The following is an 18,107-nucleotide window of genomic DNA, read 5'->3' as shown; positions in this document are numbered from 1 at the left end:
CATTGTCACCTCTGAAGCGGCAATTTTCGAAAGTGGAACTGCAAGTTCCGTAAATTAAACGTAACATGCGTAAGGGGAATGAGTCCTTGTCCACAACGAACTTCAAAGAGAGATGAAAGAAAGAAAAGCCGAAAACACAAGAGTGAAAATTAAAAAGAAAAGGAAGGGAAAAACAGCGGTGGAAAATCAAGGGAAGATGAACTCAGGGGCTTTACTTGGCTAAGAATTTGTGTACATCTTTCACCTTCTTGGAGGTTAATCTCTTTTACTGGAATATCATCGACCATCAGTAATCCGTCCTTAAGAATCGGGCGAACAGAGTAAAACTGATACGATCGGATAAGTGTCCCACACCTTCCCCCTTTCCAGCCCCTTCTCTCTCCCCCTAAATAGAAAACGAAAGGCAGCTAAACTATTCTAACTGGTACTAAAGTGCACTCGGAGAATCAGAGTTTAGATGAGAAGATCCCCTTTATAACTTCAACGAAGCCGTAATCGACTGTTTTAAATTGCAGTAAATGAAAGAAATTAACCATCTCGACTCACTGACGTAAAGCATCTTCAAAATCATAGGCTAAACACATGCTAAAGGCGTATAAGCACATATTCGGTCATGTTATTGTGACATCGCCATACTGCTAATTAAGACACCGCCATATTCTAGCTGTGTAGACGAACCTTCACGTGCTAAGCGCGGTTATACTCGCCGAACTGACCTTATCTTTTTTCGTTCATCATGGCGACTGAACTAAGTAACGAAGTAGTTTGTGAACAGAATGGCCAACAAAGAAACAGCCAGGTTCAAAATGGAACGGTAGAGAACAACGACCAACAGAACAATCAGTCTCAACAGCAACAGCCGCAGCTACAAGAAGAATAAGGATCCATTTGGAAAAGTCTCCTCATTCGAATGTTCATCTTTTGGTTGATTTCAAATTTGTTTTGTGGTCAACAGCAACAGGGCACAAATACGAACGTGATCGCCTCTACAAACCTGTTTAAAAGGGATCAGAAAATAGTAAGTGAATTTTGTAAGAAATCTGTCTACATAAAGTAGTCACTGGTAATAAAAAGCCTTTTATTTCAAATAAATATTTTAAGATCTCTAGAGAAGCCCATGTCTCTCGCGTGCATATGTAAGAAACTGGTTAGCAGATGATCGGGCTGAACTTTTTTCTGTGTAAGAAGTAAGTGGTGATGATAAGATGTGTCCCTTTCCTTTCAGCATTCTGGGCGGAGAATTTACACAAATTGAAATCATTTTCTTATCAATTTACAATTGTTTGATTACGACTCAAGGTTTCTTCCGGCGAGGACTACCTTGATATGTACAAGTAAGGTTCGATTCCAGAGAAGGTGGTTTGGAGTAAAGAGATTTATAACCGCGAATGTGGTATTGTCCTGAATGTTTCATATCTTTGACGTAGGCCTTACATGTAATTGTTCTATTTTTAGAACGTTTCAAACGAGTTAGTAAAAGATCGAAGACCCTAAAATGCCATATTATTAATTTAAGTTTGATTGGCGTTTTCTTCCTTTCATAAAATTAACAATTTTTTTTTTTAACAAAATAGTTAAGTGATTCTGAAGGGTGGATCACTAGTATGGTCGTCTGAGATTTTGCTGTTCAGTTCTGAGATATTTACAAAACCTTTCCATAAACATTGAGGCTAGGTGGTTTGTAAATAAATCTCAAGGCTTTTAATTTCTGTTTCATGATGCTGAAAGGGTAGGATCTGGCAAGTGGTACTTTTGAAAATTATCCCCCACAATGTGCAAAGGAGAAGAAATGCAAACCTCAACCCCAGGGCTCGACACTAACTTTTCAACTTACTAGCCGAGTGGCTCGTGATATCTTAGATGTTACGACAATTTCAGTTTGTTTACTAGCCAAACTGGCTAAAGGAAATGGAAAACCACTAGCCAAAACTGATTTTCTATTAGTGTGTAGCTAATTGGCTACTGTTCGTGTCGAGTCCTGAAAAGCTGAACCCTGTAAATTCTGAGAGTGACCAACATCTAATTTCTCCTTGCATTAACGCTTCTGAACTATTCATTGAGGTCATGAGAAAAAAGGAAATGATCATTGACCTGAGTATTAAACAAATTCTCTCTGTCAGCATCTTAGGAAATGTATAGAGAAGAGTTTAAAGAATAGTGGTACTGAATATTGAAACGGATATTTGTAGCCGTAAAATTACAAGATGGGAACAAGATTGAAATAATTTCAGCATTGCGTGACAAATGCTTGGGTGTTTTCATCTACGCTAGCTTGCGGAATGTGAACAAATGGGAATTCGAAACGAAGCAGGGATAAAAACCAATCTGTCGTCGTTAGCTCTATAAGGCTAGCTTATAAGACTTCATTTACCGCATCCAAGTGCTCGTTAAGTCCGCCCCGCCGCGTGACAGGACGGAAAACGCGTGCACTGTAAGTACCTATGGTTGTCCCATACAAAGCCTTAGAACAGTTTTCTAAGGCTTTGTTTTGAACAACCAGAGGTACTAACAGCGCATGCATTTTCCGTCGTATCATAATCTACGAAGGAATGATCACGATCTTATAATCCATCTTTTCATTTGAATATTTCAATATCAGAACTTCACAGATAGTCTTAAACCACAGGACTACACAGTGCTACAGGCTAGAAAATTGTAAGAGGCTCTGCATCGAAGAAAAATTCATTAGGAAAACTCGTTACTTGACAAGGGGTTTCCTCATTCGAAATTGCAGGCGAAAACCGATACGCATGAATCGATAAGTGCGATGTGGGTTTTTAAGTGTAATTTAACGTGAAATTTCCGGGTCAGGTAATGGGTTTTCCTTGAATCGCATAAGAGAATAAAAATAAGATAAAAAAGAAACAGCATTAATATTGTTTTTTTTATCCTGAGCGCACGCTCCAGAAAGCCATATGAAAGTCGAGAAGAACCTCCCGCTCACTTTAAAAATCACTTTCGTTTGTTTTTGGCTCTTGAAAAGGTGACGATGGCTTTGAAAATATTCTAAAATGACATTGTAGAAAGACTTTCTCGCAGTCGGTGGCGTTACAATTTGACAATAGTCGTGATGCTTACGTAGATGCCAAACAATATCACTAAGCCTTGTTTTCAACTCGTAGTTCCAAGTTAAATACCCCGCTTCGTCAACCAATCAAAATGCGAGATTTTATTCAATGGTGCGATTCTCATTCATATTCTCTTATGCAATTCAAGGAAAATCCATCACCTAGCTCGGGAATTCCGCGTCAAATTGCACTTGAAAACCGATATCGATTTCTTATTTTAATTCTCTTATGCTATTCAAGGAAAATCATCAACAGACTCGGGAATTCCGCGTTAAATTACACTTGAAAACCGATATCGCACTTATCGCTTCGCGATTCGTGCGATATCGGTTTTCGCGTGCAATTTAATGAGGAATTCCCTCGTCAGGTAATGAGTTGCAACTGACGTAAAGTATCCTTAGTCATAGGCTAAACACCATCCTCGGAGACCCAGGGGGCTGTGAGTCGATTTCAAGTTAGGGCGGAAGAGCCCCTGGGGACATTGTCTTAAAAGACTAGTTCCAAACGGTCGCAGTCGTTCTGGCATCTGATTGGTTCCGGAAAATCTTTATGTTTTTCTGCCCAATCAGAGTGAAGTGTACTTTAGAGTACTTTCGTGTGTTATAATACGGACATATACAAGAAGCTCAGTTGCTCGCCATGTTTGTTTGGGCCGTGCGACGGAGCTTTGCTCGAGGTGAAAGGTTTCAGTCTCGGCACACAAAAAATCTAGAAAGATTTCAGCTTACATCTCGTCTAACGTTTAAAGCGATATATAATATGTCGCTTTAAACGTTAGACGAGATGTAACGCCTGCAACCATTATGTTTCACACGAACCTCGCAAACTTTTAAACACGTTCTCTTGTGATAACTGCGAAAGTATTCAGTATAATTTCCGGTAAGATTTTTGCGGACAATCTGATGGATTTCTCTTACATTGTGTGCTGAGGCTGAAACTTTTCACCTCGAGCAGAGCTCCGTCGCACGGCCCAAACAAACATAGCGAGCAACGGAGCTTCTTGTCGATCTCCGTGTTAAAACACACGAAAGCACACTTCACTCTGATTGGGCAGAAAAACACAAAGATTTTCTGGTACGAATCAGATGCCAGAACGACTGCGACCGTTTGGAACTAGTCTTGCAAGACAATGTCCCTAGGGGCTCTTCCGCCCTAACCTGAAATCGACTCACAGCCCCTGGGTCTCCGAGGATGGCTAAACACATGCCTAAAAGGCTTATAAGCTGTGTAGCCGAACCTTCCCCTGCTAAGCGCGGTTACACTCTCCGAACTAACCTTAATTTTTTTCCATCCATCATGGCGACTCAACGAAGTGACGAAGTCGTTTGTGAACAGAATGGCCAACAAAGAAACAGCCAGGTTCAAAATGGAACGGTAGAGAACAACGACCAACAGAACAATCAGCCTCAACAGCAACAGCAGCAGCCACAACAAGAACAAGGATCTATGTGGAAAAGTCTCCTCATTCGAATGTTCATCTTTTGGCTGATTTCAAAGTTGTTTCGTGGTGGACAGCAACAGGGCACAAATACGAACGTGATCGCCTCTACAAACCTGTTTAAAACGGATCAGAAAATAGTAAGTGAATCTTGTTAGAGTTCTGTCTTCAAAGATTCGTCGCTGGTAATAAAAAGCCTTTTTTTTCAAATAAATTTTTTGAGATAACTAGACGACATGAGCCCACATGTCTCTCGCATGCCTGTAAGAAGCCGGTTAGCACATGATCGGGCATAACTTTTTTTCTGTGTAAGAAGTAAGTGATGATGATAAGGGGTGTCCCTTTTCTTTCGGCATTTTTGGGCAAAGATTTTACAAAAATTGAAATCGTATTCTTATTAATTTAAAATTATTTGATTATGACTCAAGGTTTCTTCTGGTGAGGATTACCTTGATAGGTACAACTAAGTAAGGTTCGATTTCAGAGAAGGTGGTTTTAAGTAAAGAAATTTATAACCGCGAATGTGGTATCGTCCTCAGTGTTCCATATTTTTCGACCTAGACCTTACATGTCATTGTTTCTATTTTAAAAACGTTTCAAACAAGTTAGAAGAAGATCGAATACCTTAAAAATACCAAATTGTTAATTTAAGTTGGATTGGCGTTTTCTTCCTTTCATAAAATTAGCAATTTTTTTTTTAACAAAAATAGTCAAAATGATTCAGAAGAGTATGGTCCTTCTAGATTTTGGTGTTTATTTCTGACTATTTGCAAAACCTTTCCTTAGGGCTTTTAATTTCTGTTTCATACTGCTAAAAGAGTAGGATCTGGCAAGTGGCACCTTTGAAATTTATCCCCCAGGATATGCAAAGGAGGACAAATGCAAACCTTAACACTTTAAATCCTAAGAGAGTAACCAGCATCTTATTTCTCCTGACCTTAATACCGCGGAATCATTCATTGAGATCATGAGAAAAAAAGGAAATGATGGCTGATCTGAGGAGCTTTGATTGTTAGACAAATTCTCTTTGTCAGCACTGTAGGAAATGTATAGAGAAGAGTTTGAAGAATACTGGTACTGATGTGAAGATGTAAAGGTGTAAAGCTTTAAAATTATCATTTTTTTTGGTTATAGGTTTTAATCCCTTTGTCATCAACAATAACTTATTTAATATGTATGATGCACGATCCTCGCAGTAAAGAGCGCTATTTTATGCAATAGCGAAACTCAGACCTGAAAAAATCAGGCCTGTACGGGATTTGAACCACTGACCTCTGCGATACTAGTGCAGCGCTCTACCAATTGAGCTAACAAGCCAACTGGGAGCAGGCCGTTAAGTTGACTCATAATAAACCCGTGATGATAAATCAGATCCGATGAATATATGAAGTTCATATATTTTGCACCATGGTTGTAGATACATACGATGCACAATCCGTACAGGCCTGATTTTTTTCAGGTCTGATTTTCGCTATTGCATAAAATAGTGCTCTCTACTGCGAGGATCTTGCATCATATGTATCTATAACTGCAGTGCAAAATATATGAACTTCATATATTCATTGTATCTGATTTATCATCACGGGTTTATTACGAGTCAACTTAATGGCCTGCTCCCAGTTGGCTTGTTTGCTCAATTGGTAGAGCGCTGCACTAGTATCGCAGAGGTCAGTGGTTCGAATCCCGTACAGGCCTGATTTTTTTTAGGTCTGATTTTTGCTATTGCATAAAATAGCGCTCTCTACTGCGAGGATCATGCATCATACGTATCTATAACCGCAGTGCAAAATATATCGACTTCATATATTCATCGTATCTAACTTATTTAATGTTTCAATCTTTGCAGGAACTGTGGGTTTTTTTGGGAGAAGAGCAACATTTTACCGATTTCAATAACACTGAGAAACTTGTCTGGCACGAGAGAGATCTTAAGTTTGGGAATTGGACAGATGGACCTCAAAAGGACGGTTCCCGTCTGTTTAGCACTAACATCCAGGCAACTGAGGTATAAAACCCTTTACGCTGGGACACAGTATTTGGTGGTTTCTCCCCACCCTGTTTATTAAGTATAACAAATTCATCCTGACTGTCACCAGTGGGTCCCCAAATGTGACTTGTTCTTTGCAGCAGAATCTGTTCCTTTGCTGACAAAATCATGATTTACTCTGAAATTAAAACTTGTTGACATTGCTAAAATCATTTTTTCTGTGACAATGTGAGTTGAAGATAATAACAACCTCTTAACTCCCAGATGTGATCAACATGCAACTTTTTCCTACAATATCCCTATGTCATCCAGCAAACAGATAATTACACAGGTAGATTATGTTGTCTGGATTGAACACCATATTTTCAAAGCTAATTTACAAGGAAATGTGTAGCAGCTAGAGTGGGAGAATTCACAAGCAGATCTTGGTAGTTAATGGAAAGAACTAATGCCATGTGGTAACTTTCTTTACCTCTGGGACAAACCACTTTATGTGCTGTGTTTCCAAAAAAGTCAATGCAATTGATTTAATCTCTTTGAACATAGCACAAATTAAAACTAGTTTAAATTAATATCTTGTGTTGCTACAACAAAAGTCTCTTGTAAAGGTAGAGGTTTTCACCACAAAAAAATGTAGGTATCACATCAAGCAAATTGTCACTGCAACTTTAGGTTCATGATAAATTGAAGTCATGGGTTTTTTTTTTTTTTTTTTTTTTTTTTTTTTTTGTAAGACAAGGAAATACACTGTACCTCTAGCACTTAAAAGTGACTTGGATCTACAGTAATTTCTCCTTGAAATATCACTCCTGAATTAAGGCTGATAGTTTCGAAAGAAACTGTTTGGGGCTGCGTCGGTGGGAGTAATGAAATAATTTGGATATATCAACAAAGTTGAAATGGTAAATTGGCTGCCATAATTATTACAAAAGCTGACGTTTCGAGCGTTAGCCCTTCGTCGGAGCGAATAGAGGAATTGTGGGTTGTGTGTGCTTTTAAAGGCAGAAAATGGAGCTACGTTATTGGTAGGAGCATAGCAACGAGAAAAACAAAAAATTCAAAATCCTGAATTGTACATTAGAGTTGCAAGAATAAAGCAAATGATCAACAACTAAACAAGTACTTGATTGTCAAACAAATTCTCCTTGTTAGCACCCAAGGGAGTGTTTAGAGAACAGTATGGAGAATATGCATTCTGATGTTAAGGTGTAAAGGGTGAAAAGGTGCTACGATTGAACTTATTTTATTTCCTTCAACAGAGGATGCAAAGTAATGGGTCCCTTTACATTCATGTTTATGTAACAAAGGCTGGTAGGTCACCTGACCCTGTGCATCCAAAGTTCAACAAGCTGGCTGTTGTAAATAGAAGTTTGTGTAAGTATTCAATGCTGTGCTCTTCAAGGGAACGCTGCAGGGGGCAGGTCTTGGAATGTATGATGGGAGGGGGGGGCAGTCTGATTAAAAAAACACAGAATTCCTTTTTGTTATTACTCTAGAATGTAAACAAGAGAAGGAATATTTTGAGTTAAGAGAATTTAATAAATTCAAGTTAAACTGTGAAAATTTTTCACGGGTTTGGTGGGAGAAGGTTTGGATTCTTGAACCCTCCCACTTGGTCTATCTTAATTTGCACTGCGTGTGCAAAGCCTATTGTGTCAGGGGTCTTGTTCAATTTGCAGAGCCAGATTTTACTTATGCAAAAGGCTGATAAGTAAAAAAATTAAATTTTAGCAATACATTTACTGAATGAATGAAAGAATGAATGAAATGAATGAATGGAAGCCTTTATTTAAAGAGGGTAGCACTTAATAGCCAGAGGCTAATAAACTTGTGGCCCTCTCAGATTACACAACTATATACAATCAGACAAGTATTTAAGCTAAAATATGTAAACATTGAAAATAAGCATTTAAAATAAGACAATATTCAATTAAGAAAATATTATTAAATAGTAAAATGATGCAAACATTGTTTTACTATGCTTAAACAATGAAACTGTCAAAATCTGTAACTGTTTGTGACAATTGCACCATTACATCACTCATCTCCCTTGCCTACCAAAGGCCTCATTGTTTAGTGTACATGAAGCTGTGTAAAAATGTCCAAACATTTTCTTGCGGAATATCCACTCATTTCTATTTGCCCTTAAGCCCATGTCACTTGGGATGGAAGCCCCTTACCAGATGGATCTAAGCATATTCCCCCTACTTTACTTTGAACCATGATAAAGATTGTTATAATTATCATTTTTTCTGTTTTAGTATTGACAGTTTATAGAAAAAGGCGTGTTCACAAGACAGTAAACTTGTTAACTGGTGTGGCTGATGCCAATCCTGATATAGTGGTAAGCTGAGACTTGTTTTAGCAAAAATAACTTAGCCATGATGTCAGTGTTTCCCTTATTTTTGGCATAATAGGTACTGTAAAATAAATCTTCAGAATGTTCAAAATCTGTTGAATTTTCAAGAATTTCAAGCAATTGTAGCCTCCCGGTTAGCTCAATGGATAGAGCACTGGACTGTTGTGTGGGAGGACGAGGGTTCGAGCCCTGGCCGGACCAACACTCAAGGTCTTAAAATAATTGAGAAGGATATGCTACCTTTCTATAACATCAAGAAACAGTTAGATATTCTACTTTACTTGGATAGGGACGAATAAATGGAGGTCTCGCCTCCTGCAGGGTTAGGGGCAGGAGACATTAATTTCCCACACACAAGATTACTGTGTGATGGATGTCCTCCCCTGGGGTGGGGTGGGTGGGTTATAATAGGTGGCTTATTTCTAAGGAGTCTTGTATTAAGCTCTGATGATAAAAAACTTGATTAAATTGTAAAAAGGGGGTACTGCAGGCTGTAAATTTTACTAATGAGTAAAGGCTGATAGTTTCGAAAGAAACTGTTTGGGGCTGCATCGGTGGGGGTAACGAAATAGTTTGGATATATCAACAAAGTTGAAATGGTAAATTGGCCACCGTAACGATTACAAAAGCTGACGTTTTGAGTGTTAGCCCTTCGTCAGAGCGAAGGGCTAACGCTTGAAACGTCAGCTTTTGTAATCGTTATATGTAAATTTTACTGGTCACCACCTGAAAAGGAGAACACTTTTCTGATGTGGTTTATTCTTGGGTTAGTGTATAGACTCTCTTCCAAACCTTCTTTACAGCAAGCACCAGACAGTAAGAAGCCTGTTGAAATCATTTCATATTGGCATCCAAACCTGACAATCAATCTAATGGATGATCAGACACCTTGGGCAGAGGGCTCTGTGCCCCAGCCACTGGATGAATGTGAGTATCTTCAGCTGAATAGTAAATAAAACACAGGGCTCCAGGCTGCATATTTTCCATGAAGGGCAAGGGGGGAGCGGAAGGGGAAATTTTTTAACCATTTACACCTTAACATTGAAATGCATATTCTCCATACTGTTCTTTATGCATTTCCTAAGGTGCTGACAGGATAATTTTTTCATGAATTGAGATCTTCTTTAATTGGTGATCATTTCCTTCATTCTCATTACCTTATTGTTTGATTAAGGAGTGATGCTCAGGCCTTAAAGGGTTTTGGAAGAAATTACATGTAGAGAAGCCTGTCTGTAGTAGTTTGTATTTGAGTGTTCATCTCTCTTAAACTCTTAAACTCTTAAACCCTCTAACTCCCATGAGTGGCCAAGACAGAATCTCTCCTAACAACATCAAATAGAATATAATATCAAGCAGACAAGTACTTAGAATAAAGAAAAATGTTAGTAAATATATCTTTTTAACCAAGCGCGAGGGCTGTACTGGGAGAATATTGGCCTGAAGTCTTGACAGTACGGACCGAGTGCAGCGAGGTCTGTACAAAAAAGACAGAGGGCTGATATTCTTCCAGTACTGTCCCGAGCAAGCTTGGTGAATAAGAGATTATTATATGACTGAAGTTCAAAGGGACACAAGTGTGGTATCATTTGGGGTAGTGCCCTGTCCAATACTGAGAGAATATTGGACTGGCAATAGAGCATTTTGATTGGTCGAATTTAGTTATTGGCCCTCTGACTGCCCGAGTCGTGTAGTAAAGGGGATTATTATCCAACTGTGCTTGGAAGAGTACAAATAATGCACGAGATGAGTACAAATATCACACGATATTTGTACTCCAGAAATATCTGCAAAATTCGCCCCACATTGAAATAACAATTTGGCATGTTGAATAATAAATCTCTTATTAGATGTTTTGTTATAATAATAATAATAATAATAACCTTTATTTTAAGAGGGTGACACCAATTACTTTGAAAAGTATTCTCCCTAGTGGCCCTCTGAAACACCCACCCACCCCACCCCAGGGGAGGACATCCGTCGCACAGTAATCTCGTGTGTGGGAAATTAATGTCTCCTACCCCAACCCTGCAGGAGATGGGACCTCCATTTATTCATCCCTATCCGAGAAGACTGTTTGTATTTTGACTTGCCCTACAGGCTTGTCAAAATATGGCACAACTCATAAAAATACTCAGCGATACTAAACAACAAAATGTCTAATATATTTATTAGTTGATCAAATACCAACTTCTCCAAACTAACATTATAGGAATTGAAGAGCAGACAGTGGGGAGAATTACTAAAGAGATTTGGGCGTGAAAGGGATGAGACCCTTAACACTGAGTAATTTGTAAGACAGTGTGCAATACAAGTATTTAATAGATTTTTTCTTATATTTTTAGTTATTGCTTTCGAAAACATAACAGGAAAATACTATCCTGTTCTGTATTTAAACAACTACTGGAATCTGGCCGGTGACTACATGCCAATCAATGAAACAACAAAGTAAGTATTCCAAAGTTTTTCATAGTGAATTTGTGAATTTAAGTTATGTTGTGATCATTTCTATGGAGTCCTTTTTTTGTGTACAATAAGCTGAAGCATACAGGCAATTTGATTGGTTCTTACTCATGAGTTATTGGAAGACCTATGATGATGACGATGATGAAGGAGGATTTTTTTAAAGTGCCATATCCTTTGAGTTCATGGTGCTTTACAACACTTTTCAGGGGAATTTGACCAGACTGTCCTCTGTCATCAGACATATGCATAGATGGGATCAGCATTAACAGCATTTTGCTCTTTTATCATGTAAAACAAATACCGTAGACTCCATGTTGCCATGGGTCTGTAGAGGAAAGGATCACACAAGACACTAAGTGGTGGCAAGAACTTCAGTGGGCCTACTGTGCCACTTTTTTCATTCTTACCACATTTTGACATCACTTGTTATTTATTACAGTAGCTGAACATAAATTTACATGGAATGCATTTGTTATACAAATGGAAAATTTGAAAATGCCTTTAAAACTTCATGATGTAATATCATTTTCTTACTCCCATTTTAGTAGTATTTCAGGCTCTTGCAAATTGGAATTGTGACCTTCACAAGTTTATGTTAATCACTCAAACCAACATTATTTAACTGTACTTTCTTTGTTTCTTTGGCAGAACCCTTGAGTTACATTTGACCTACAATCCTATATCACTGTTCAGATGGCAAATGTACGAGTCTCAGAGGATGAGGCAAAAGTGGTTTTCAGTGTTGGGAGATGAACCCGAACAGACTGAGGAAGAGCAGGATTCTATAAAGGTGTGTTTAAAGGTGTAAAACGTGTCCTGTATACGCAGAACAGTTTTCAAATAAGTTTTCATGGAAAGTGGGGACTGCTTTGGTTTTGCTCTACCTCACTGTGTGATTGGTTTAGAAAACTCGCCCCACTCTTGCTCAACCAATCAGATTCAAAACTAAAACCAATAGCCCTTATCGCATTTTCGCCCACTGTACGAGAGCTCAGCGGACTTTGAAGTTTCGAAACGGGGCTATCGGGTCACATAGGTAAAACTTTCAAGTACAATCGAAACAAACGGCTACGTTTGGAGGCATTTTTATTCATTTTCTTAGGATACAGCGTGTTCTCGTCATGGTTATTTTTTGACAATTTTAACGTCAGAACTTACAAACGACCAGATTAATTTACTGGCAAAAGGGCTTAAATTCATTCCAACACCCGTTACAAAACAAAACAGATCAGACAACAACTATTGTGTGACTTTGATCAGTTCGCAAGGAGAAAGCGTCTGATCAACACAGGGGAGGACAAAAAAACCCATCCCTGCCACGTCAGATCTACATGGATACCACCAATACAAAAATCAGTAACCCTTGAAAGCTATTTAGAAGAGGTTAAAAGTGACCTTTCAGAAATAGAAATTACAAAGCCAAAAGATAATTTGCTTTCGGCCGAACGCAAGGCGCTAAGGGCCTTGAAACGTGACTCTGAGTTACACCTCAAAAAGGCCGAACAACAACCGTAGTCATGAACAAACGCCACAAAATTTTGCCGTTCCTTTCCGAAATGACAGCCATTCTTTCAATCTTCCTTTCGTGATGCCAGGACAATTACCACTAAGAATTTTAACCTTTTCCTCGGCAGAAAAAGACGCAGATTCCAGTGTTATATGGTCAGACATGGAGTGTCTCTGGTGTTTCTCGAGAAACGTTGACCCGATAGCCTCGTCCTGAAACTGTAACTCCGCGGACCCTTTGCGTTGCAGACACAAATGCGATAAGGGCTATTTTAGGAGTTTGCTTGTGTTTTCATTGGCTCCTTGTAATGCGTTTCTTTTTTCTGATTGGCTTTTTTGTGATTTCTTCCAATGGGTTCTCAATCGAAAAGCACTCTTGACTATTATTTATCTTTTTAATATTTGATTTTGCGTTTGAATTCAGAGAGCTTTGGTGGAGACAAACCCCTACCTACTTGGTATCACAATGATTGTAACATTGGTTCACACTGTCTTTGAATTTTTGGCTTTTAAGAATGGTGAGTAATTTGTTTTTCTAGTTTTATCCTAAAATATTGACCGCAGCGGAACTAGGACAAACAATCCGTCTTGGAGAATTATATTTCTTTGTAGTAAAGCCGCTTTTCAAGCTCATCTTTCTAGTGATTATCCAGGGCGAGCTGAATTTGTATCCGATCCTAGACAAAGGGCCAGCAAAATTTTCCCCATAAATTCTTCTTTAAGAAGTCAATTCACAACTGTTGAGAATATTATACAATAGTGGAACATAGTGACCAGATTTCTGTAGTATAAGTGTGGGAGATGTTTTGGCGTAACTGGACATAGGCCAGGGGATTGCGTTGTGTTCTTAGACAAGACAGTTAAATCTCAAAGTCCAGGAGTGGGGCCGTTTTTAGAATACTCGGCTTTCTGTCTTAATTTAATTTCTTCTTGATGCTTTCAGACATCCAATTCTGGCGAAGCCGTAAGACTTTGGAAGGCCTGTCCGTACGTTCCGTGTTTTTCAACGTATTCCAGTCTGTGATAGTTCTCTTGTATGTTATGGACAATGAGACCAATACTGTTGTGATCATTAGCTGTTTTGTGGGACTTCTGATAGAAATTTGGAAAATTAACAAAGCCGTGGACGTAAAGGTAAGTGCCCGTTATCAGGGGCGGATCCAATAATTTTTGATTGGGGGGGGGGGAGGGTCCAAACTTTGGTTCAGAAAGGACTGTTGGACTCTTTTGAGGCAAATTACTTCTCCCCCACACCCCCTCCCACCAGTCGCGGTTGCACGTTATAATTCCTTGGTCGCTTACCGTTTACTTGGATTCATTAAAAAGATCAGCCAGTTAAAAAGTGATATACGATCCTGTTGATGTAAGAATTTCAATTTCAAACTTGTAAGCGTCAGGTCTGTTAGGGGGGGTCCGGACCCCCTGAATCCGCCACTGGTCATGTTAATTTCACTAACGATTCTTCTCAATTTTTGCTGATTTTCTTGGTCTGTTTGCTTAAAGAGGAACCATCCTGCCCTTATGGGCAAGAAAAAAAGTTTCGCTTTCCCATCCGTCACACTCTGGACATTTCAGCTTTTCTTCGGGGAAAGACTGTTACGTTTAAGGCACTTAACTTCTGGGTGCTTGGTGATGCGTTGGTCTGGGCTCCAGCCTTGGCTTTGTCATTGTGTTGTGTTCTTAGGCAAGACACCCTGGATTATCAATGTTCATAAATAGGTACTGGCGAGCTGTCATGGTGGGGTTGTATTTTAATTATATAAGGCTGTTGAGAAAGCTGATTGAATGAGGAGAGTTGCTTTTCACTTTTGGTATCTGATATACATTGATTTTTAGGTGGATAGAGAAAACCCTTGGTTTGGTGTTATACCAAGAATTCGCTTTGATGATAAAGAAACATACGTGGAGTCGGAAACAAAACAGTACGACATGGTAAGGGAGCTCTTGCATTTCAGTTCAGTTTGTTTACTGGTTTTCAGTTCAGTTTGTTTACTTGGTTTTTTCTCTTCACTCTGATCATTTGAAACGAGAAAGATAAATGCATTTTGGTAAGATCTTGCTGTTCCCTTTAAAATTAAATCCATTGTCAAGCTAAAGCAGATGAAGTATTAATATTTTGTGGTGTGACCTGGTAGCTTAATGGTCCGTGCACTGGACTCCGGATCGAGAGGTCTGGGTTCGAGACGTGGTTGGGTCAATTTGTTATGTTCCTGGGCAAAACACTTTACTTTCACAGTGCCTCTCTCTACCCAGGAATGTAAATGAGTACCGATGAATTGTGAATGGGGGGGGGGGGGGGTGGGGGTTAGTGATACTCGTTACCACTTCATGCGAAGGAAACCGAGATAAGCTCTGGCTGGGGAGAGGGGAGGGGAGGGGAGGGAAGAGGGCCTCTTGGCTCGAATACAGACTTTACTACTCTTGGTGTTATGTTTGCATCTAGTGGTTAAGATGTGGGACGGTTGTTCTGAGACTTTGCACCCTTCTTGTAAAACTATAATTTTCAAAGACCAAACAAATAACTGAAACATACCAAGATGTTCTGGTCTTTCAACAAGCCTCCATTGTAATTTAAAAGTCTCAAGCATTCTGCACATGATCTCATAGTTTAGTTTCTCATATTTTTCCCCTCAGATGGCGTTCAAGTATTTGTCATGGGCGCTCTTTCCGTTGTTGGTGTGTTATGCTGTATATTCATTGTTGTATGTGGAACACAAGGGTTGGTATTCCTGGGTCCTCAGCATGTTATATGGCTTCCTTTTGACCTTTGGTAAGTGTTTTTTGGTTTTTTTTTTTTTTTTTTTTTGTTGTTGTTGTTTTTTTCGGTTTAATAGTTTTAGCCTGTTCTTGGCGTTCAATTAGTCAAACAGAGCGCAGCGGGATGGGAGCGGCGGAGTGAAAAAAGGAGGGAAGTTTGAGTCTGGTTTCATAACGAACAGCTCGGCCCAAGCTTCCCTCTTTTTTTTCAACCCGACCCAGGTCATCTTTCGTTTCATTTTCGCTCCGCCGCTAGTATCGCGCCTTTTGTGAGTGCGTTCTGTTCTTCTAACTGTAACATTAGCGCAGGCTAAGTAGCTAAGTTGAGGCTTATTGCAAATAGGTCATTTGGTTATATCGACTAAGTTGAAATTTTAAATTGGCCACCGTAAAGAGTTAAAAAGCTGACGTTTTGAGCGTTAGCCCTTCGTCGGAGCGAATCACAGCGAATCACAAATAGGTCGCGTTTTTAGACTAAAAATAAAACGATCTCACTGACCTTTTAAAACAAAAGGGAATGAAAGGAAAGTATACCTAGAAAACAATCAGAAGTTAAAGTTAATGCCTTGAAAAACGTAGCCTGCTTTTTAATTGCGAGATTCGGCGCTGCGAGTATTCGGTCGCCATATTGGACGGGTGGAAGATTTGGGAGTAACAAAGCGAGGGGGAGGGGAGGAGGGGAGAAACGATCAGATAGAAATGACTTCAATCCCAACTAGGTTATTATCGTTTTTCCGCGCGTTTGATGTCTCGCGCTTGAAAACACAAACTACCGCCAGCAAGCAGAGTATGAAACACAGATCAAGCGTCCGGGAATACGCCAATGACCTATTTGCGATTGATGTTAATTATGTCTGACTGATTGTGAGGGTAGCGCAAACTTTTTTTGTAGACCAACCCCTCAGCGAAGGAAAGCAAAACCAATACCCATCACTTCCCACACTCGATATCGAACCGTTTGAACTGCACGTCCATTTTGTGCAACCATGGTGGCGAGGTTTTTCGTTATTTAATAAAAAATTGATTCTACCTTGCAAACATCATTTCAGTTATCAGTTTTAGGTTTTTGCCAATAAATTGAACCCTTTAACCCCTGAGAGCGATAAAATTTAATTCTCCCCAACAGTATCACCCCTAAAACCAACTTTGAGGTCCTGGGAGTTATGAAAATCATCGTCAACTCAAGAGGCTCTTGATTGTTAGACAAATTCTCCATGCAAGTACCACGGGAAATGTGAAGAGAACAGTATGGAGAACTTGCAAACTGATGTGAGGGTGTGAAGTATTAATTACGTATCTTTGTTGAATAATCTCCTCAGGATTCATTATGATGACCCCGCAGCTGTTTATCAATTATAAACTAAAATCTGTGGCTCACCTTCCGTGGCGTATGATGACGTACAAGGCTCTTAACACTTTTATCGATGATCTTTTCGCTTTTGTCATCAAAATGCCAACTTTGTACCGCTTGGGATGCTTCAGAGATGGTAAGTTATTTTTATTTAGGAAAACTTAACAGAGATGACCTTTTTGGTACAGTAGAAACTCTGAAAAGCGTATCATCTTTAGTTCTATTTATTAAATAAACTGCGGTGTTTTACAAGGATTTCCGGCCCTGAGAGAATCCGCAACAGCACACGTCTAAAATTACGATAATCTTTTACGTGTGTTAGATATCGCCAATCAGCTTCTGACACGTCACGTGCCACTTTGTCAGGTCGATGATTGAATGGAAAAGCGTTCACCATTCTCAATCCAAGGCCGTTTGACGAATTTTCTTGTCCGTAAAGGTCTATGGTGTTTGTATGTTAAATGATGCATGGCTGATTGTACATATAGGTATATTATTTCTCTTTTTGTATCGGAAACTCGAAGAGCAATTCTTAATCTGCGTGCGTCCGTGCATTATTCTCTATTTATCAATCGCCAATGAAGTTTAACTCAGCTTTACTTGTTATGTTTTCATCGCAGATATAGTTTTCTTCATCTACTTGTACCAGCGATGGATCTATCCTATCGACCCGAAACGTGTCAATGAATTTGGTCTAACTGGTGAACCTGTGGATAATACTGACACGGCAGACCCCAATGAGGCAAGGCCTTCTGAAGATGGCGCTGCAACAACTGGTGCTAAAGTCGTATCGGATAAAAAGAATGATTAATGAACTGTTTGCAATTTTTTAGCAAAATGGGGAATTTAAACTTCAAATTCAGCCATTTGTAATGAAGCATTATTTATGTTCCATTATAGTAGTTCTGTTTTCCTTTATGATTCATGTATTTATCCAGTGCAGTGACGTGACAAAAAATTTAAACTCTTGCATGATCTTTGACATCGTTTTGCAGTACGGGGTGGGTGCAAATAAATCTACGTGTCTTCAAAGAGGAATTTTTCAACCTCTTGTCCAAAGGAATCCGGGTTTGCATTGATGTCACTTCACTTGTCTTTGAGGGATCACATGGTTTTTAGAGGGGGGAAGAGAGGGGGGAAGAGAGGGGGGAATCAGTCCTCGCCAATAGAGTATGAAG

General features: G+C 39.3%; 1 protein-coding gene across 1 annotated transcript; it reads left to right on the top strand.

The window, feature by feature from the left end:
* Positions 1 to 4,326: 4,326 nt before the first annotated feature.
* LOC111346367 (putative lipid scramblase CLPTM1) lies at positions 4,327 to 17,904 on the top strand. The gene is made up of 13 exons (XM_088724582.1): positions 4,327 to 4,646; positions 6,353 to 6,511; positions 7,753 to 7,867; positions 8,755 to 8,837; positions 9,656 to 9,779; positions 11,195 to 11,297; positions 11,964 to 12,105; positions 13,246 to 13,339; positions 13,765 to 13,955; positions 14,658 to 14,753; positions 15,456 to 15,591; positions 16,898 to 17,065; positions 17,550 to 17,904. The coding sequence occupies exons 1-13, from the start codon at positions 4,365 to 4,367 to the stop codon at positions 17,738 to 17,740; spliced, it is 1,884 nt and encodes a 627-aa protein (XP_088580708.1). The 5' UTR covers positions 4,327 to 4,364; the 3' UTR covers positions 17,741 to 17,904.
* Positions 17,905 to 18,107: the final 203 nt, after the last annotated feature.

Source organism: Stylophora pistillata, chromosome 6 (assembly GCF_964205215.1).
Source record: "Stylophora pistillata chromosome 6, jaStyPist1.2, whole genome shotgun sequence".
Lineage (NCBI taxonomy): Eukaryota > Metazoa > Cnidaria > Anthozoa > Scleractinia > Pocilloporidae > Stylophora > Stylophora pistillata.
The sequence above is the reverse complement of the archived record's forward strand: the minus strand, read 5'-3'. Positions and strand labels throughout refer to the sequence as shown.

What these genes read in the sequence shown, in the direction of transcription:
- LOC111346367 (XM_088724582.1), top strand. Translation starts at nt 4,365, where the DNA reads ATGGCGACTCAACGAAGTGACGAAGTCGTTTGTGAACAGAATGGCCAA. An exon ending in GCCCCAGCCACTGGATGAAT is followed by an intron (nt 9,780 to 11,194) that starts GTGAGTATCTTC and finishes TTATATTTTTAG; the next exon opens with TTATTGCTTTCGAAAACATA. An exon ending in AAGAGCAGGATTCTATAAAG is followed by an intron (nt 12,106 to 13,245) that starts GTGTGTTTAAAG and finishes GTTTGAATTCAG; the next exon opens with AGAGCTTTGGTGGAGACAAA.